At 43.8% G+C, this 21,321-nt stretch overlaps 1 protein-coding gene across 2 annotated transcripts in view; it reads left to right on the top strand.

Annotated features, from left to right (window-relative positions):
* Positions 1 to 1,205: 1,205 nt before the first annotated feature.
* The window catches only part of LMLN (leishmanolysin like peptidase), a 30,686-nt gene continuing 10,570 nt past the window's right edge, over positions 1,206 to 21,321 (top strand). The window contains exons 1-16 of one of the 2 annotated variants that reach the window (XM_089779682.1): positions 1,206 to 1,379; positions 2,775 to 2,872; positions 2,950 to 2,980; positions 3,606 to 3,688; positions 4,298 to 4,415; positions 5,423 to 5,601; positions 9,163 to 9,268; positions 9,487 to 9,581; positions 9,890 to 10,007; positions 11,556 to 11,663; positions 13,389 to 13,465; positions 14,502 to 14,612; positions 16,925 to 17,057; positions 17,728 to 17,887; positions 20,216 to 20,346; positions 20,968 to 21,182. In XM_089779682.1, coding sequence (XP_089635808.1) covers positions 1,212 to 1,379; positions 2,775 to 2,872; positions 2,950 to 2,980; positions 3,606 to 3,688; positions 4,298 to 4,415; positions 5,423 to 5,601; positions 9,163 to 9,268; positions 9,487 to 9,581; positions 9,890 to 10,007; positions 11,556 to 11,663; positions 13,389 to 13,465; positions 14,502 to 14,612; positions 16,925 to 17,057; positions 17,728 to 17,887; positions 20,216 to 20,346; positions 20,968 to 21,182 — 1,931 coding nt within the window. In that variant the 5' untranslated portion in view covers positions 1,206 to 1,211. The remainder of the gene's footprint in view (positions 1,380 to 2,774; positions 2,873 to 2,949; positions 2,981 to 3,605; positions 3,689 to 4,297; positions 4,416 to 5,422; positions 5,602 to 9,162; positions 9,269 to 9,486; positions 9,582 to 9,889; positions 10,008 to 11,555; positions 11,664 to 13,388; positions 13,466 to 14,501; positions 14,613 to 16,924; positions 17,058 to 17,727; positions 17,888 to 20,215; positions 20,347 to 20,967; positions 21,183 to 21,321) is intronic. The other variant, XM_075933185.2, reaches the window with a different exon arrangement.

Here is a 21,321-nt window from a genome sequence, read left to right as displayed (position 1 = left end):
CAATTATTTAAATCAGGGTGTTCTGCTCGCTGATTTAAATCATAATTAAAATAAATTGTGTCTACATTGGCAAGATTTTGCACAAAATCTTGCCGCCTGTCTACACGGTATAATGTACAAAATCAGTGCTTCTTGTGCAAATATCTCTGGGCGGGAGCATCAGAGTAAGCCCTCTTGCGCAAGTATTCTTGCACAAGAGGCCAGTGTAGACAGCAATGTTAATTTCTTGCGCAAGAAAGCCCGATGGCTAAAATGGCCATCGGAGCTTTTTTGAGCAAGAGAGTGTCTACACTGGCACGGGTGCTTTGGCGCAAAAGCATATGCCAGTGTAGATGCTCTCTTGCGCAAATACTTTTAACAGAAAAACTTTTCCGTTAAAAGTATTTGCACAAAATCATGCCAGTCTAGATGCAGCCCCTGTGTGTTTGCCTTTCTTCTGCCTGCTGCATTAGTAAAGTCCTTAGTTCACTAGCTGAAAGTCTGTGCTTCTGAAGCTCATAATTCAGGAGTTACCTGATGACCATGCCATGCGTGCAAAGCAAGTGTCAAAATAAGGGCTGGTCAGGCTTGCGCAGGGCAGGGCAATGTATCAGACAATGCATAAAAGCCTGATTTCCACCACCTGGCAGGCCACAGAGTTACTGGTGGAGATTCCCAGCTCGCTCAGTAAGGGACTTGCCAACCACCTTATTAGTCAAGCCAATCCCCTGCAGGCCTTCCTGCTTTCCTCATCCCTCAGCATCACTCCAAAGAGGTCAGCCCCTCTCAGCCCGGACTGTCCTGCCCACCCAAGTCTACTCCTGCCCAGCTCATCTCAACCTGGAGCACCCAGCCAGGGACCTGCCCTGCATAGCTGAATGCAGCCCAGCCTAATCTAGTCCGCCTCAGCCTGGACTAGCCAGCCCACCTTAGTCCAGCCCTACCCAGTCTAGAGCTGGACTAGCCAGCCCAGGCTCCCCTGGCCTGTCCCAGCCTAGCCTCGCCCAGCCCCTCACAGCCTGGAAAGTCAAATCCAGCCCAGCCCAGCCCTGCCCTGCCTAGTCCAGCCCCTCGCAGCTCTACTCAGCCCAGCCCAAAGCAGCTCCCGCGTCTACCCCGCCCCCTGGGTATCGCCCATAACAGCCAATCAGCCGCTTCTCTCGGCAGCGCCCCGCCTTCTCCTGCTCGCGGTTGGCTGCTTGGGACGAAACGCGCTGCCACTCACTCGCTCCATGGAGACGCGGCGGAAGATGGCGGCCGAGCCCCGCAGCCGGGGCTGGGGCCGGGGCAGGGGCCGGCCGCCGCCGCTCTCCGCCCTCGCTACTGCGCTGCTTCTGCTGGGCTGCAGCCCGACCCCCGCCGCCGCCAGTTGTCACCACCGGGTTCCCGGCGACGGAGAGGTGAGGGCGGGGCGCCCGGGCCTAGGCGGGGTTTGCAGGGGCTGCGTGACGTGGCAGGCCAGCGGGGGTGGGGGGTGCCCTGTGCGTGGGGGGGAGGGGCTTGGGGTGCCCTGTGCGTGGGGGGGAGGGGCTTGGGGTGCCCTGTGCGTGGGGGGAGGAGCTTGGGGTGCCCTGTGCGTGGGGGGGAGGGGCTTGGGGTGCCCTGTGCGTGGGGGGGAGGTGTATGGGGTGCCCTGTGCGTGGGGGGAGGGGTTTGGGGTGCCCTGTGTGTGGGGGGGAGGAGCTTGGGGTGCCCTCTTTGTAAGGGTTGGGTCGGGGTTTGGGGTGCTCGCTGCATACAGACAGAGAGGAAGGTGGTGTAAGGGATGGGATATGGGGATATCAGAGCAGCCTGGTGTCAGATGGGGCGAAGAGGGGCACGGGTGGCATGGGGTAAGGAGGATATGTCAAAGGATGGGAGAAGTGAGGACCAGGCTACTGAAGTGTGTGGGTGGGTTGTAGGGATGTAAAATCTGGTGTAATTTGGTTAAACACAGTCTCCTCCCTTCTCACAGTGTTACAAAGAGAACACTGTGTTCCCCCCCTTCACCTCTCTTCATCCCTCCACCACCTCTTTACAGAAAGGGCACCCCATACCTACTCCCTGCTCCATCCTGATGCTGTAAACAGGGCATCCCATGCCCCTCCCAACCCATTACACACAGGGCACCCCACGTTAAGGGTGATGCTTACCAGTTAACCTTTCCCATCCCTAGTAGGTTTCATAGGTATCTATGTTAGGAGTCAGGTAGTGGAAGGATGTTGGAGGGTAATAGCACTCCAGTGAGAGGTGTCAGTATCTCACTAATGCCAGAGTTTTGAAAAATGGCTCAGCGAAGCTCTGTAAAGTTACCCCAAACTAAAGCAAACAGATGTAAAATAACAAGACCATTCTAAAATAATGTGTTGCAAAGAAAACTGCTTATTTATTATGACTTTTCAGGGTTACATGCATTGGTTGTAATCTGTTGGATCCTTGCTGAAGATGTTTGAATTAGCTTTCTGGAAATAACCAGAAATTCAAGAGAGTAAATGGACAGGGCTTCTGCTGTAGTCAAAATTACATGTTTAGCCGCTTATGAAACTCTTTAAAAAAATTCAGGCTATTTTAGTCAATTTATAATAAATACAAGTAAGAGGAGATAACGGGAGAGATGTATGTGGAAGTAAATACATTGACTTTTGGGATGCTGTCTAGAGTACTAAGTGACCTCCGAATAGAAAGGTGAGAATGATTATTTTATTTTAAATCAAAAGTCTTTCCAATATGGGAGCATTCAGAATTTGTAAATACCTGTCATTTAGAAATGTAAAAATAACCTGTCAAATTACCTTCTCTGCTCTGGTTTTTATCAGGTTGTCTACAAAGTTTATCTTAAAGAAAATCATGTTCTCAAGAGAAATGTTGATCAAAAACTGAGAATTAAGACTATATATGACAGAAGTGTTGAGGAGTAAGTAGATCTGATGTTTTTCTACAGTTTTGAAATGTAAAAATATATTATATTAAAATATTTCATTTTTTTTCTAGTTTGCTTCCTGAGAAACGACACCTTATAAAAGTATGTTACACTTGTTTTCCCTTTCTCTTTGTTTGTATATATGGCATTTTGCTATCCCAGAAGCTATTCCACAATGTACTGTACATGAGTTATCTGTTATTTTTTGTTCAAAAAATGTCTGGTGGCCAATAGCATTTTGTGTATAGTTTGTAAAACACTTTGGGATCTTTCAGCATAACCTATATGTTACTGCGACGAGGAGTCCTGTGGCACCTTATAGACTAACTGAAGTGTAGGAGCATAAGCTTTCGTGGGAAAAGACCCACTTCGTCAGATGCATGCATGAAGTGGGTCTTTGCCCACGAAAGCTTATGCTCCTACACTTCAGTTAGTCTATAAGGTGCCACAGGACTCCTCGTCGCTTTTGCAGATTCAGACTAACACGGCTACCCCTCTGATACTTGACTGTATGTTACTGTCAATGTTATTGCAGAGACTGCCATGCCCTATTATGCTTAGCTGCATTTAAGTCAGCAAGTCTTCATGTCAGGCTATACATTCCACTGCTGTACATTCATGTTTAACAAATGCCCTATAATTTGAGAGTTAGTGCTCCTAGCATGCATCTGTAATTGTATTGCAACAAGGAAACCACTGTTTGTATTTTTGTTTTCATTAAATTTAGAACAAACTTTTTCCACAAGCTATTTCTTATTTGGAGAAGACTTTTCAAGTTCGCAAACCAACAGGTACTATTTCATTAAGCAGGTGAGTGAAAATTTGTTCGATATATAAATATTTAAAATAGTTTTGAGTGGACTTTAATATTAATGTGGAACAATGTTTTATACTATAGTGGAAAAGTAATAACTTCTTGCAAGTAATATTTTTCATACAGTATAACCGTGGAAGGCTTTAGTAATAGTATTGTAATTTTAATAGATAGCAGGTTTAAAACAAAGGGAAGTATTTCTTTATGCAGTGTACCATCAACCTGTGGAACTCTTTGCCAGAGGATGTTGTGAAGGCTGGGACTTTAACTGGGTTCAAGATAGAGCTATAAAAATTCATGGAAGATAGGTCCACCAATGGCTATTAGCCAGGATGGGTAGGAATAGTGTCCCTAACCTCTGTTTGCCAGAAGCTGAGAATGGGTGATGGGTAGGATCACTTGATTACCTGTTCTGTTAATTCCCTCTGGAGGCACCTAGCATTGGCCACTGTCAGAAGTTAGGATACTGTGCTAGATGGACCTTTGATCTAACTCAGTATGGCCGTTCGTATGTAGCATCTATTTATTTCCATATCTTTAGCTGCTATGAATTATTTTATAGCTTGCCTTTTCAGTTTTAAAATAATTCTTGACTTTAATTAAAGGCAATGTGCAACAAACCAGTATTTAAAGAAGAAAGGCGACCCTCATAGATATTGCCGAGGAACCTGTGCAGAACACACAAGATGTGGCCCAGTTATAGTTCCTGAGGAACACTTACAGGTAGTTCAAACCAAGTGACTTCTACTTAGCATTCAAAGTTTTATGGTTTGTGAAGATTACCAGTGAAGTTAATATTAATATGTGTGAGCTTTTTATATGTAGCTTGTACTTGTCGGAGGTGATCAGGCTTGAGCATTAAGACACAATAGAATCAGAGACAATAGCAGAATTTCTCTGATTATATGATAGGGCCAAAAGTCCAGTGAATTCAGCCTTACAAAAATAGCTGCAATTGCATTACAATGCATTGGCATGGAGTGTGTATCTATATTATATGATAGAATTTATACAACTACTAATGAAAATAGGTTCAGAAAAGACATTGTTGAATATTAAGCCCCAGCTATTGCCAGAGTGCTAAAGCCATTTCATAATATTTATTCAGTGTATCCAACTTTCTAGAATGAATTTACAATCATAGGATCCAGTTTTGAAGTCCTCTACCACCCAGATATTCCACTGAAAACATATTGACACCGTATATTTTCGTAGGCATTTTGATTCATACTAAAATACATTATTAGTACTTCTCTGATTTGTTCTGATCATTGTTGCTTTACACTCTTAATACCATTTTTCAAATAAACCGTGTAACACTTTGACTCCGTTTATTTTAAAATAATTAAATTTCATTATAATGAATCATAATGAATTTGACTAATGTCAAATACAGTCTGAACCGCTAGTGAGGTAGGTGCATCAGTTTTTGGGTGTGCAACTTGGAGACACCAATAAAAGATCTGACTCTGAAAATGCTGACTACTTATCCTCTGAAAATAAGGCCTTTTTATAAAGTACATTTCCTGTTGGACACTCAAACTCAGGAACCAAAGTCACCAATAACTTTTAAAAACGTTGACTTTAGTGTATTCACCCGATCCACAGTAGGGTTTCTAATCTTTACTTGGCTTCAAAGAAATGCTAAGTCTTGAATCCAGTTACATTTCTAACTCAAGTTATTTATCTAATTATTTCGTATCTTTCCTGTTTTAATTGCATTGTCATAGCAATGTAGGGCATGTAGTGAAAATGAATGGCATTGTGGACCTGCTGGCTTAACAGACCACGAAGGAGTTCGAGATGCTGATTTTGTACTTTACGTTAGTGCTCTTACTACTGAAAGATGTGGCCAGGAAAATATTATTGCATATGCAGCCTACTGCCAATTGGAAGCAGAAATGGACAGGTAAAAATTTATTCTAGATTAATTTTATTCCAGTAATATTTTTGGGGGGGTGTCTTTGGACTCACTGCTGAACTCACTAGGTAGGTCTGTATTTCTTAATGTAATGGATACAGGCAGTCCCCGACTTATACGGATCCGACTTATGTCGGATCCGCACTTACGAACGGGGCTTTCTCGCCCCGGAGGTCGAGGTGGCGGATTGCTACCTGCGAGCTCCGGGGCGAGAGAGCCCCGTTCGTAAGCTGCTCCGGTGCCCCTGGTCTGCTGGAGACCGTCTCCAGCAGACGAGGGGCACCGGGCTGGTTCCCGCGCTTCTGAGGCTTTGCCAGAGCAAAGCCTCAGAAGCGCGGGAACCTGCCGCGGCTGCGGCTTCAGTCCCGCGCCTCTGAGGCTTTCCCAGAGCAAAGCCTCAGAGGCGCGGCACCCCGCTGCCGCTGCGGCTCTGCTCCCCGTGTCCCTGGTCTGCTGGGGGGGGGGGGCGCAGCTAGTGTGCCCCCCCCCCAGCAGACCAGGCTTTTGTTTTGGACCCTGGGGCAGAGCAGCTGGGGTGCTGCCGATTGGTCCTGCAGCGCCGCTCTGGGCACTACTGGACCAACCCGGCAGCACCCCAGATGCTCTGCCCCAGGTCCTGATTCAGCCGCTGCTGGTCAGTTTCAGCAGCGGCTGAATCAGGACGCCTGGGGCAGAGCAGATGGGGTGCTGCTGGGTTGGTCCAGTAGCACTGAGGAGCGGCGCTACTGGAGCAATCCAGCAGCACCCCAGCTGCTCTGCCCCAGGCATCCCCAAGTCAGCTTCTGCTGAAACTGACCAGCGCTGACTCCAGGAAGCCCGAGGCAGAGTTGCTCTGCCCCGGGCTTCCTGGAATCAGCTGCTGATCAGTTTCAGCAGCAGCTGACTTGGGGACGCCTGGGGTTCTTAAGTTGATTCTGTATGTAAGTCAGAACTGGCGGTCAGTTTCAGCAGCCGCTGAATCTGGACGCCAGTTCCGACTTACATACAGATTCAACTTAAGAACAAACCTACAGTCCCTATCTTGTACGTAACCCGGGGACTGCCTGTAGTTTGTTTATTTCTTATGTTCCTAAAATCTCATGCTTCAGGGCTTCAGGTCACCTGCAGTGGTCAGGAAGGGACTTACACTGAAGACTAAGTATTCTGGGTTTTTGGTTTCCTTCCACTGAAGCATCAGAGATGGTCACAATGGGAGATGGGACACTGGCTGTGGTGGGGTGGTGCCTGATGTAGCTCTGAACATTCTCTTTCTAAGTTCAGCTGGCTCCCTTTTGCTCACATGCTCATGCTCTAATTGACTGCCATATGTAGGTTTAAAAAGGAATTTCCCCCCAGGTCAGATTGCCAGTGACTTTGGAGGCTTGTAACTTCCTCTGCTGCAGTGTTGCACATCATTTGCAGTATGATCCAAGTGCATATATATTTTTCCAGGCATTGGTTCACGTCATTTCCTCTTATTCTCTACTTATAGCATATAACAATTCAGTCTCCTGTGACCTGTAATATGTAGGTCTAATTTCAGCTGTTGAGTTTCGCATGTGGATGTTGGATGATGTTGGTAGCTTGGAGGTCAGACTAGATGGTTCTTTCTGGCCTTCAAATGACTCTACTGCAGTGGAACAGGTAGTGCTGATAGGTTACACTTTAAGAAAACATTCATTCTCATTTCTTTCTCTTTGTTGGTCAGTAGTCATGAAGTCCACTTTGAGATTTTGCAAAACAAAATATTTTCCTTAAATATTTTTTCAAGTATAAATTATGACAACAGAAACATTTTCAGTATTTATTAAATTAGCCTAAATGTTCTTCTTAACCCACAAAAATCCACAACAACAACAAACACTGAACTCTAGAGAAGCTGGGAAATTCGGAATCCAAGCTAAATCTCCTTCCTTAATATGCATAATGGAGAAAGCATCTATTGAGGTAAATGGAAAAACTTTTGCTAATTTAAATGGTGTAGAAAGATGAAGGCCTAAAACATAAGCCCATGTATCACAGGCTTGGTTTTAGACCTGAAGCCTAGCTAACAACAGACAAAACATGGCTAATATAAAGCAAAGCTAAGCTGTGCGGCAAGAGGCCCCTGCTCACAGAACTTGACACATAACAGGGCTGAGAGTGCAAAACACTAATTGGTAATGGACCAGATGTAGACCAGTAATTAGTGCTAGGTACTGACTGCAAAACAGTAATTGGTACTGGTCATAAGTTTAAAGCACATGGTACTACCAGCTCATTAAAAAAGACACTCCCCACAGATACAGACCCAGGTTCAGGAAAGGGTCTAAAATGACTGCATGATAGATTGAGATGATCTAATCAAACCACAAGGTACAGGGTGATGGGTGATACCTAAATAGCATCAGAGGCTGGTAACCTGACATGTCAGGAGTGACGTATAATTTATTTGTACCTATATATAAAGTAGCGTCTTGGGGATAGTCTTTGAATGATCTAGGGGGCAGTGAAAATTTCCCACGGATTGAATCATTCCATTGTTACAAATTGTATATGTGTAGTGGTTCAGTAGAGTCTACTGACAACTATTACTGTACTTTGCTCTATGGGTTTATGCTTTAAGCCTTCGTCTTGCTACAAATGAGAGTAGGATTGGGCCTGATCTGCAAAGTACGTACACTGTGATATTGCATTTGCATCCATTATCACCTGCTTGAAGCCTTGTGGAAGTTGATCTCAGTGATGGACTTTGTTTTAAATTTTCATGAAGACAGCTTGCTCCTACCTCTCTGCTGCTGCCTGGAGTTTTACAAGCTTAAGCAGAATGAAAATATCTTTATTTTAAAATAGATTACAGCAGTGGATACAAACTAACCTAGCAATAATCCTTGTGTAACTCACATATCTGCACGACTCCATGGGCTTGCTAACAGATTACCTAGAATTCCTTGTGGTAGAAGAAAGAAGACTTGTTTCTGCTGCAGCAAGTCAGTTTTTTAAGAACAAATACCGATCTTGTGTGATATAGCTCTTCAGTAAAGCAAATTCAGTAAACCAATTCCTTTTTTAAGATTTTTTTTTTAAAATTGTGTGGGAGAGGGGAATTGATTTTGGGTGGTCAAGATTTCCAAAGGGGTCCACACCTCGATTTGAAATATTGTAGGGATTTGAAAATGAAATAAGCTTGAAAATCACTGAGTTAACTTACTGGACTCCAGTAACTTTTGTATGCTATGTTTAACATCTATTTAGATATATGGTATTACTGATAATCTATATCCTTGGTGTCCAACACGCTAGCCACATATGGCTACTTGGCCGGTTGAGTGTGGCTAGTTTGCTATTGCGGTAGCCACTGTAGAACTTCAGAACTGGTTGGACACCACAGATCTGTATAGTCAGGGAAAATATTACATGGCATGACTGTAACTTTTCACCCACTTTGGGGGATATCTGCATTAAGTCAGATTAGTGCATTTTAGGTTTAACATCTTACCTTCATATTTAATGAGGTTTTGTTTTGTTTTTTAATCACCCAGCATTTAATCAAAGTCCAATTTATAAAACAAAGCAATGTTTGTCTTGCAGGCCAGTAGCAGGATATGCTAATTTGTGTCCAAATATGATTTCTACTCAAGCTCAGGAATTTATTGGACTGCTTTCTGCAGTAAAACATGAAATTATTCATGCACTGGTAAGAGTTGATATTTTAACATATTGTTATTTCTTTACATCCTCTCAGCTACTTTATATAAAAGGTTTAGTTTGCATCTATCAACATCTGTGCTAATTGCATGTAAGTTTAACATTCTCAGCATATATATTTGGGGTTGTATATTGATCTTTTAGTGGTTTTTACTATTATAGATGGATTATTGGTATTGTCTAAATTTTTCTTTATTTATCTTGAAGGGTTTCTCTGCTGGGCTATTTGCATTTTATCATGATGATGATGGAAATCCTTTGACAGCAAGATATGCAGATGGGTTCCCACCTTTTAATGACAGGTATATTTTTAAATCTCTGAATCTTGTTGTTTTTTAATTTGACAGTGGCCATTCATTTTTGTAAGAAATATATTCTGGTTGTTAGCTTCTTGAAAGTCAGAGTTGTTAGGCTTACAACCAGGAATAATATTAGAAAGGAGGACAAATGTCCAGTGAGACTACTTCATTTTCTACAAGGATTTAAAATACATATTCAGAGGATACTGAGTACTGTTCATTTATGGAAGATAATTTTCAGTTTGAGAGCATAGCGTAGGTTTATTGCTTAGATACTGATAAAACTACTCTAATTAAAACTCTCCTTACAGTCTAGGTTTGTATCAGTGGAGCAATAAGGTCATCAGTAAAGCAGTAAGGTTATGGGATATACGCGGTAATAAGATGCTGCGCCATGATGTATTTCTTCTAATAACCCCTCGAGTCGTTGTAAGTACTGATTAAATTAAACTTCTTTCACAGTGTATCTGCTCTGATGACGATCATATACTTGAACTTCAGTCATTACCATCTAATTGATAACAAAAATGTTAATTTACTGGATACTAAAAGGAATTATATAAAATAATATTTGACAATATAATCTGCTTTGGGACAGACTTTAAAGAAAATTATACTTGTAGTTAATTGAGGGATATTTAAATAAGATAAACAGTTAATTGGCCTTGAGGTTTAAGAGGACAAATAATAAGCTATAATAAAGTGTCTCAGTTGAAAAATTTCATCACATCTTTCCTCTTGTTTTAGAAATTATTCAGGGACTTTTGAGACCCTCTCTTCTATGCTCCTTCTACACCACTCTCTCTGATCCAGTCTTTCTTCTCAAATTTTAACTTACTTTTAAGGAAATTGAGGCCAGAAACCAGTTTAAAAAATGAGACAGAACAACAACAGTACTTTCACAACATTAATTTTGGTATTGTAGCCTTTTTGCAGAATTTCTGGTCTAACCTTTACTTTCAGGAAATTTGAAATGACTGCTTGTAGCCCAAATCCTAAAGCTGGTATTTAAAGATGTACTATAGATTGAACCTCTATAATCTGGTACTCCCTGGTCTGACAACATCCGGATGTTCCAGGACCAGAGAGTCCTGGTGGAGGGCTGGCAGCTGGACTCACCAGCAGCTGGGCAGCCAGGCAACCTGGTGGGGCCAGGAGCCCGACACACTGCAGCAGGGCTGACCAGTGGGACCAGGAGCCTAGTGCACTACAGCGAGGCTGCCTGGTGGGGCCAGGAACCCAGCATAGCAGGGAAGGTGGTGGCAAGGGGAAGTTGGCCAGGAGGTCAGCTGGTTCAGGGCTGGGGTGAGCTGTGGTAGCAGGGGAACCAGAAATTGCCTCTCTTGGTCTGGCAAATCCTCTCATCTGGGACTGGTCATGACCCAAGGGTGAAGGACCTGGGAGGTCTAACCAATACTAACTATAGTAAGGGGCTTCTGCCTATCCTGGTTACTCGTTACATTGTGAGGTGTGAGCTGGGAGGTAGGCCACAAATTTTAAGCAACATTGTGATCCCTGTTAGCTAATGGAAGTATTTTTTGATTTTTCTGATGGAAAATTCCAATGGAAAATTTTTATTTTGACAAAACTTTTTCATATTAGAAAAATGATGTTTTGTTTAGAAATTCTGAAACATACCTAACTGTGAAAGGTGGTTATTTGAATACAGCTTCTTTTTTTGTGAAACATTGTTTTCAGATGGAGGTGACATGAACTTGTAATAAGTAAATAGTATGGTATGTTACTTATTACTTGCTAACAACCAGATTGCTAGATTCAGTAATGGGAGATTCACTAGCTTGGTAGAGGTTCAGCAAGAACAAGTTCTTCTGCATTCAAAGGAAAATTGCAGACTGTGGTAAAAGGAAGACATTAAAATAGTTCTATTTAAAAAAAAACTTAAGTTCATATCTGAGTTTGTTTCTTAGTATTTTGAGAGGGGGGTTGTAAACAATGTAATAACAGTGCTGTTTACAGGAGGAAGCTCGGAAGCATTTTGACTGTCCAATCCTAGAGGGAATGGAGCTTGAAAACCAAGGCGGCATGGGTACTGAGCTCAATCACTGGGAAAAGCGGTTGTTGGAGGTTAGTGCTGGTAAATAACTCTAAATATACTTATGTTATCACTGAAAGGGACAGATTTTCAATTTTTCAAATGTATCTGTAGGTCTATTGGAAAGCCACTGGTGTTAGCTTAACTGAAATATATTACAGCACAGCTTAGAGTTATTTATATTTGTTCCCAAACAACCTCTGTACCATTGGCCAAACTCTTAATTCTCAGAGTGCAAGGTTCACCAGTTCCTAGAAAGACTGCATCAAATGATAATTGGAGGTTCACGTTTCTGTAGTTCTTTACCTGTTTTCCACATCTTGCCCTTTAGAATGTATTAGTGTAATACAGCACTATGTGTAATATGCAGTGATCCTACTTTAGTTTGTACAACAAATTAGCCTCTTCATAGGAAAACTACATTTCTAAGGTCATTTTTAAGTTAGTTTTTGCTTACTAAGTGAGTGTATGTGGGGAGGGAGAACTTCCTTTGAGCCAATTTATCTTTTTGTTATCCTTTCTTTCTTCATCTTTTTGTCTCTAATTCTAGATAATGCAGTTTAGTCACTGCCTCGACTTCATAAAATGATAGAAATGTAAGGCTGTGAAAAGAGAGGCCATCTAGCCCCTCCCTCTGCATTAAGGCAGGATAAAATATATCTAGACATCCCTGAAAAATGTTTGTCTAACCCAGTGGTCCCCAAACTATGGGGTGTGTCCCTCAAGGGGTGTACAAGAGTGTTTTGGGGGGCACAGCAAGGCCCAGGCCAGCCCCCACGGGAGGCATGGAGGGAGCGCTACGCAACCCCACTCTAACCCCAACTCTGCTTCAGCTGTGGCCCTGTGATCAGCCCCTGACTGCCACCCAGTTGCAGCATCCAGCTTTGAGGGCCTGGCTACTGGCCCCCATTATATCCCAGCCATGGTTCTGGTTCCACCCCTGCCACAGCTCTGCCCTGACCCTGCAGCTGAGACCCCATTCTTTGCCACCTTATCCTGTCCACGTGTCCTCCCCTGCACAAGAGCCGTAGCCTGGGCTTGACCCTGAAAAGTTTGGGAACAATTGGTCTGACCTGTTACAAAAAACCTTCAGTAATAGGGGACCTGGATCTACCTCTTCCCTACATAACCTATTTTAGCACTCATCTGTATTTCCATGATTCCCTTCATTCTGGCTTTTGCCATCTCCACTGCACAGAAATTTCTCTGAACAAGGCAATTGACTCTTCCATCACTAAGACTATGGTCATTTAGCCCAGTGAATCTCAACATGGGCCATATGGCTCCTCAGGGCCATGCCTTACTTCTAGGGGGCCACATGGAAAAAACCAGAACATTAGGGGGCCACCCAAATTTAACTGCCAGGCGTATGATGAATGAGGTTCAGAAGGGGGCCATGAGCAAAAAAAGATTGAGAAACACTGATTTAGCCTATCAGACTATCTATGCAACATTGTTCCTTTTTATAGTACAGATGTTAGACACTTCATAGTCTTTGGTTAAGCCACAATATCAAAGCAATGTTAGCTGGTGGAGATAAGCAATAAGGGAACAAATTTAAATTTCAAGGTTTTCTAGGGAAGTCGTTAGGACACACCAAGGTATTTTCAAAAAATATTAAATTTTTTTCTTAACTTGCAATGAAACTTTATCTATGTGGGAAAATAACTTTAAAATACTTCCCAGAACATGTTTTTGCCTGACAACTCTGTAAATCACTTTTCAGAAACTTGCTAACAGTTACTGGTAATTTTCAGAATGAGGCAATGACTGGATCCCACACACAGAACAGGGTCTTCTCCCGGATTACCTTAGCATTAATGGAAGATACAGGGTAAGCGTTACTGAAAACACCAAATGTTATCAGTCTTCAGTTTTGGACCTGTGTGTTTTCAAGCCATAAACAATGAAAGTACTGTGGAATTCATGCACATAGAGATGTAGCATGGATGCAACTTATTTTATGTAAGAAGTTCAGAACTAAAGATATTTTGTACAGCACTATTTGTTATCTTCATTTTTCTCTTGAATGCCATATATCATTACTTTGGCCATAAAAACTATGCTTTCATGTGTATCTGGTTTGTATAATCAAATTATTCCTTTAGGGTAAAAATCTCCTTGAAGAAACACATAGCACATCTTCACTGTCATTCAGCTCTTCTTATAGGTATAGAATTTCTGTGCATGGTAGGACGGAAGAATCAGTCAAGGTCTAACCTGTGGATATGAGAGCAGAATTTTCCCTTTATATATGTAAGCCCTTTGGGCAATTACTCATATTTCTTTGGCATGTTTTACCCTTGCTGAATGATAACTACAGACAGTGAATTAAAGCAAAAAGTTGCCTTATTTGTTAATGTAAAGTCAAAACAATAGATAAGTATAGATAAGTGATTCCCAACCTTTTTCCCATGGAGGAACCCCTAAAATAATTTTTCATATCCCGAGGAACCCCTACCTATGAAAACATTTGCTTGGCCAGAAAAAGTTGACTGCGGGGAGCGCAATTCAATTACTGCTAAATTATTGTCAAGAAAATTTATTTGTAAAGATCTGGTTTTTATATATATATATATATATTGTCAGCTTACATTGTAAGAAAAAAATTATTTATTTATTCCACGATTTCTTGCAGAACCCCTGACGATGGTCTGCAGAACCCCAGGGTTCCGTGGAAACCTGGTTGGGAAACACTGGTATAGATAGATATTTCAAGGACATACATATTTTGTGAGGATATTAATCATCTTGTTCATTCACTGAACATGTTAACAATGTAGGTTATCATGTTTTTTTTAACTGTCTTCTGCTGAGTAGTGAGAAGATCAGTTTCTCATTTGTGTTTCCATTTTAAAATATTTTTACAGCTGGTATAAAGCCAATTACAGCATGGCAGAGAAATTAGACTGGGGCCGAGATAAAGGCTGTGACTTTGTGATGAAAAGCTGTAAATTTTGGATTGACCAAAAGAAAGAGAAGTAAGAACAAACTTTTTAAGAACTCAGTGTTTATGTTCCTCTGTTTGTCTTTACTCATTATACATTTCAAAAAATGTATGGCTGTTTAGTGGTGTGAGCCACAAGTCTGATGCCTGTCCCACTCATTGCAACACATGGTAGCTTTTAAATTGGAAGACAGTTCAATTTTAGCTGCAACAAAATTTCCAGACTGTCTCACTGGAGTGCTACAGAATCATTTGACTTGCAGCAGAGGACAGATGGCCTTGACAATAAGTACAGGTAGTCCCCAACTTATGCGGATCCGACTTATGTCGGATCCGCACTTACGAACGGGGCTTTTCTCGCCGCCCGTGTCCTCCGGGGCAAGAAAAGCTTCTCCCTGGTCTGCTGGGGGGGTCCAGCAGACCAGGGGGACAGGAGCAAAGCCGCCCAGGCGGCGGGGGTCCAGCTGTCTGGGCGGCTTTGCTCCCGGGCAAACGAGCAAAGCTGCCTAGGCGGTGGCTTTGCTCGGGTGTCCCTGGTCTGCTGGGGGGGTCCAGCGGCTTTGCTGGACCCCCCCAGCAGACCAGGGGGACAGGAGCAAAGCCGCACAGGCGGCATCCCGCCTCCTGGGCGGCTTTGCTCGGGGGCAAAGGAGCAAAGCCACATGGGCGGTGGGGTCCCTCCGCCTGTGCGGCTTTGCTCGGGTCTCCCTGGTCTGCTGGGAGGGGAGGGGGCGCAGCTAGTGCGCCCCCCCCCCAGCAGACCAGGCTTTTGTTGCGGGACGCCTCGGGTAAAGCAGCTGGGGTGCTGCCGGGTTGGTCCTGTGGGAACCTACCGGGCAGTGCCCCAGCTGTTCTGTCCCAGGCTCCAGATTCAGCAGCTGTTGAAACTGATCAGGCTGATTCCAGGAAGCTGGGGGCAGAGCAACTCTGCCTCCGGCTTCCTGTAGTCAGCCCCTGGTCAGTTTCAGTGGCAGCAGCTGAATCTGGAGCCAGTTCCGACTTACATACAAATTCAACTTAAGAACAAACCTATAGTCCCTATCTTGTACGTAACCCGGGGACTGCCTGTATCCTCTGTAAATGTTTCCTCTTTGGCATGTTTTACAATAGGATGTTTTGAAATCTGCTGAACTTGCAGTGTGCTTTTTCAGTATTCATCTACAGTAAAACTCCAGTTGTTCGGCATCCAGTGGTCCGGTACTCCTGATAGTCCAGCACCAACTGGAACCCAGAAGTGCTCTGGCCTGCTGGACAATTGGAGCTGCTCTGCCCCTGGCTTCCCCAAGTCCTATGCTGCTGAAACTGACCAATGGCGGACTTGGGAAAGCCAGGGGCAGAGCAGCTGGGGTGCTGTTGGGTTGGTCCCACAGCGCCGCCCCTCAACTGAGCGGCGCTGCGGGACCATCCCGGTAGCACTCCAACTGCTCTGTCCCCGGCTTCCCCAAGTCCACTGCTGCTGAAACTGACCAGCAGCAGACTTGGGGAAGCCGGGGACAGAGCTTCCCCAAGTCCGCCGCTGGTCAGTTTCAGCAGTGGCAGACTTGGGGAAGCCAGGGTCAGAGCAGCTGGAGTGCTGCCCACCCTGAGCAGTTCCTGACCCCTCATAGCTCCCCTTCCGGTACTCTGGAATATCCAATAATCAAGCACCCCCTGGGTCCCAAAGGTGCCCGATTATCGGAAGTTTACTGTACATTTTTCTCTTCTGTTGTATAGACCATCAACTCACTTTTATTAGGTTGTGCAAAAATAATAGTTTATTGGTTTCCATCACTAATATCCTTGCTTTTACTCTGTTTTTATGTCTGATCTTGAATAGTGGCCATGCTCTTATGTGCCTCCATTGAATTAGAAGTGCAAATGACAGTATTCTTAAAAGTTTAAATATCTGATTGCACCACCAACAATGGAGAGTGGCTTAAGGTCCTCTTCAAATACAGGCCTGGTTTATGTTAGTTCTAGTATTGTTTTAGATACTCCATTGGAGCTCATTGTTCTTACTGATGGGGGAATATTGTTAGCAGGCCTTCTCAAATATTAATTCTTTTACCTGCATAAATATTTGTGAGGAAAATAGCAAAAAATTAGATCTGCTAGATGAGTAAGTGTGTCCTAGATTAGTCTTTTGAGACTATTGTGTTGGTAAACATATGGATGTATTTTCCATGACATTCAAAACTAAACAAATTGCAATAATAAACTTGGCAGCCAACCAAGAGACCAGTGCCAATCACATGATGGACAATATGAGAGGGAGAAAAATAGATCAGGCCATATAGAATTGCCTAGCAAAAGCAATTGTTATAAATATGATCTAATTCAGCTAAGATTTTCTTTGCTCTTTTGAAGGAGGCAATTGGTGAGTCCATACTGTGACACTTTGAGGAGTAATCCACTGCAGTTAACTTGTAGACAGGACCAAAGGGCAGTAGCAGTGTGCAATTTACAGAAATTCCCAAAGCGGTTACCTCAAGAGTATCAGGTACAATGCATCTTACTTTATGGATATAGCTCTTCAGTAAAGCAAATCCAGTAAACCAATTATTTTTTTAATATTTTTTTAAAATTGTGTAGGAGAAGGGAATTGATTTTGGGTGGTCAAGATTTCCAAAGGTTTAGGGTGTAGCATTTGTTCCCTCTGATTTGGTACTGAACTAATATGTGAAGGCAATAAATGTTGCTGAAAGTGCCATGTTTAAAAGAAATGCAACTGACATTTGAAAGCTCATGTAGGTCTCTTTTGAAAGAACAAAGATGTTTAATAACTCTGAACAAATTCCATCTTAAGTCATTACACACTTTTTCATAAATTTCCCTGGAAGGTTTTTCTATATATGGTATTCCTTCATTTCTGTACCTAAACAGCTGCCTGATATGCTGTGCATTGGTAAAGTAGTGTCGTTTCTCTCCTGACAAAGTTATGATTTGGTAGGAAAAGTGATTTATACAATGTGTGCATATATATGTATATGCATGCAGAGTTTAAAGTGTTTTAGGATCTATCTGGCTCAAAGGCATTACTTAAACATAGACTCCTGTTACAAATTTCCAACTTGAGCACTGGTAATGTTTGTAGGTTAAATAAAAGCTAAATGTACACGTGTACTTGCTGCACAAACTATTTCACTGCCTTCTCTTTTTTTTTAATTCAGTACTTTGACAGTCTTAATGGAGTACCGTCAGAAGATTTGCCTTATTATGGTGGCTCAGTAGAAATTGCTGATTATTGTCCCTTCAGTCAAGAATTTAGTTGGCATTTAAGTGGTGAATTTCAGCGCAGCTCAGATTGTAGAATATTGGAAAATCAACCAGGTCAGTTCACAGTGAAGTACATTTTCAAAGTGTGTGGGGTTTTTTTGTTTTTTTGCTTTATTCACATGGATCATCTTATGGTCTTATCTGAATACCCATACATTTTCAGTTAAGAAGAGCGTTCTTTAGATCACAAGTTTCTTTGAAGTTTTCAATTCACTTTCTATTGTCTGGTTTCAGCGACAGCTTATTTTTTCCTTTTCAACTCCCAATGCTTTGCTTTTAGGTTTTTTTATCATATACAAATGGGTGGAGTAAATTATATTGAACATTTACCATTGGATTCTCTGGCTGCATTCCTGCCTTATTTGATACTCTGAGTTTTATGCTGCCGGCAACTCAGTGGCCTTACTGGCTTGGTAAATTAGCACTACATGTTAGCACTGCATGCTGTTGGGGCCTATTGGGAGCCCAGCAGCAGCTAGGAAGCTTCTGGCCAGACGGGCTGCAGAAGGGCTGGCAGTGACCACGAGGCTGCAGCCGAGAGCCCCAGCGGAGGGAGGGGAAACAGTACCCATGAGTTCTGCCAGACAGGCAGAGCCCACAGCAGGGCTGACGACCAACCCTGGAGATTTGACCTTCCCTACTTCAGCAAGCTCTGGTTTGGGACCACTCAGGTTCTGAGGGTGCTGGACTATGGATGTCCAACCTGTACCTACAGGCTGGCCAGACATACACTTGCTTTTGCAGTCAGGTGGAAGATGAATTCAGATTAATGTTAACAGAAGTTGATTTATTCCAAAGGAGGTTAAGCTGTTTCAGGTAATATAATAATGTTCACAAATTTTGGAAATGGTGTCCTGGCATTTTAGTTTAACATCCTATGAGCAGTCTGAAGAGTTAAGTGTGTTTTGTGTGTGTTTGTCTTTTTAGTTTGTTTGCTGGATTTGTCCTATAAATTAGTTTACTACAGGCAGTCCCCGAGTTACGCGGATCCGACTTATGTCGGATCCGCACTTACGAACGGGGCTTTCTCTTCCCGGAGCTCGCAGGCAGCGGGACCGCCCAGAGCGCAGCGGTCCCACCACCTTGAACAACAGGGCGAAAAAAGCTGCTCCCGGTGTCCCTGGTCTGCTGGAGACGGTCCCCAGCAGACCAGAGGCACCGGGAGCAAAGCGGCAGTGGAGTCCCGCAGAGGCGCAGCACCACGCCGCTGCTGCCGCTTTGCTTCGGGTGTCTCTGGTTTGCTGGGGACCGTCTCCAGCAGACCAGGGACACCGGGAGCAAAGCCGGGGAGGCGGAGGGGTCCCGCGCCTCTGAGGCTTTACTGTGGCAAAGCCGGGGAGGCGCGGGACTCCGCCGCTGCTGCGGCTTTGATCCCGGTGTCCCTGGTCTGCTGGAGACGGTCCCCAGCAGACCAGAGGCACCGGGAGCAAAGCGGCAGCGGAGTCCCGCGCCTCTGAGGCTTTGCCAGAGCAAAGCCTCAGAGGCGCGGCACCACGCCGCTGCTGCCGCTTTGCTCCAGGTGTCTCTGGTCTGCTGGGGACCGTCTCCAGCAGACCAAGGACACCTGGAGCAAAGCCAGGGAGGCAGAGGGGTCCCGCGCCTCTGAGGCTTTGCCAGAGCAAAGCCAGGGAGGCGCGGGACCCCGCCGCTGCGGCTTTGCTCCCCGTGTCCCTGGTCTGCTGGGGGCGGGGGGGGCGCAGCTAGTGCTCCCCCCCCCCCCAGCAGACCAGGGAAATGTGGAGCAAAACCCCGGGCCTGTGGTAGAGCAGGTGGGGCGCTGCCGGTTGGTCCCGCAGCACCGCTCCTTGGCGCTACTGGACCAACCCGGCAGCACCCCAGCTGCTCTGCCCCAGGAGTCCTAATTCAGCCGCTGCTGATCAGTTTCAGCAGCGGCTGAATCAGGACGCCTGGGGCAGAGCAGCTGGGGTGCTGCTGGGTTGGTCCAGTAGCGCTGAGGAGTGGCGGCGTTACTGGACAAACCCAGCAGCACCCCAGCTGCTCTGCCTCAGGCGTCCCCGAGTCAGCCGCTGCTGAAACTGACCAGTGGCTGACTTCAGGAAGCCCCTGCCCGGGGCTTCCTGGAATCAGCCGCTGATCAGTTTCAGCAGCAGCTGACTTGGGGATGCCTGGGATTCTTAAGTTGAATCTGTATGTAAGTCAGAACTGGCGTCCAGATTCAGCCGCTGTTGAAACTGATCAGTTTCAGCAGTGGCTGAATCTGGACGCCAGTTCCGACTTACATACAGATTCAACTTAAGAACAAACCTACAGTCCCTATCTTGTACGTAACCCGGGGACTGCCGGTATTTGAATAGAGGCTTACTGATGTTTATTTAACGAAGTTGAGTAAACTCTTCAAAAATGTGTTCCTCTTTCTTTCAGATCCTTTTAAAAACTATGGTGCAGAGAAATATGGACCAAACTCTGTGTGTGTCATTCAGAAATCAGCATTTGTCATGGCACAGTGCAGAAAAAAACTTAGTTACCCTGACTGGGGCAGTGGATGTTATCAGGTAAGGATAATATTTTTAATAATTTAGAAACTGTTGAAAAAAATCACAGCTTTTATAAAAACTCAGAGAACTTGAGGTTAAGAACATGGCTAGAGAACAGTTGTGGATGTTATATTTAGTTCTTCTACAGATTTCCGATTAATTACTTGTCCAAGGTTGTGTCTGTGCCTCAATTTCTCCAGCTATAAAATAGGAATATGTGATGTTTTATCTTTTGTTATCTTCTCTATACGTCTAACTTAGTTTATTTGTGAGTCCCATTGAGTTTAGATAGAAGGCACTGCCTTGATGCAAGTTATTTTTTTATCATCATCATCATCTATGCTGTACTACTTAAAAACGGGTTCAAAAATATTCTTTGCACAACTGAAAATCCACTTGTATAAAATGGAGATGATTATAGTAATTCTTAATTCAGTGGTTCAGTCAGTAATTGCATAGAAAAAAATTACCAAATCTTGAAACAAATAACGGATTAAAACAATTAATTGTTCTAAAATTAGAAATATGTTTCCAGTAAATCTGTGGTGTCTCCAAGCCAGTTTGTGAACAAAATATTTACTTTTTTGAAGAATATATAAGCAAGTTTGGATAATAAACAGACTGTTTCTTTATGTTAAGGTTTCTTGTTCTCCCGAAGGGTTAAATGTTTGGGTCAAGGACACAGCATATTTGTGCAGCCGCTCAGGTCAAGTGTTAACTGTCAGCATTCAGATGAATGGTTGGGTACATGCTGGAAATCTAATTTGTCCAGCTTGTTGGGACTTCTGTGATTCTTGTCCACCTGAACAGGATCCTCCAGCTTCTAACATAACAAGAGCACCATCAATTGGTAGGTTTCCTTATGATTTGCGTATGTGAAATAAAGATAAGTAAAACATCTGAGAACTTCAGAGGATTTTGTTGGTTGTTGCAGAATACTAAGTGCTATAGGATTTCAGCAGTGTAACTGTTCTTAAGTAACTTGAAAAGTTT

The sequence above is a fragment of the Pelodiscus sinensis genome, chromosome 7 (genome assembly GCF_052426305.1).
Source record: "Pelodiscus sinensis isolate ZL-2025 chromosome 7, ASM5242630v1, whole genome shotgun sequence".
Taxonomy (NCBI): Eukaryota; Metazoa; Chordata; order Testudines; family Trionychidae; genus Pelodiscus; species Pelodiscus sinensis.
This window is presented reverse-complemented; position numbering and strand designations above follow the sequence as displayed.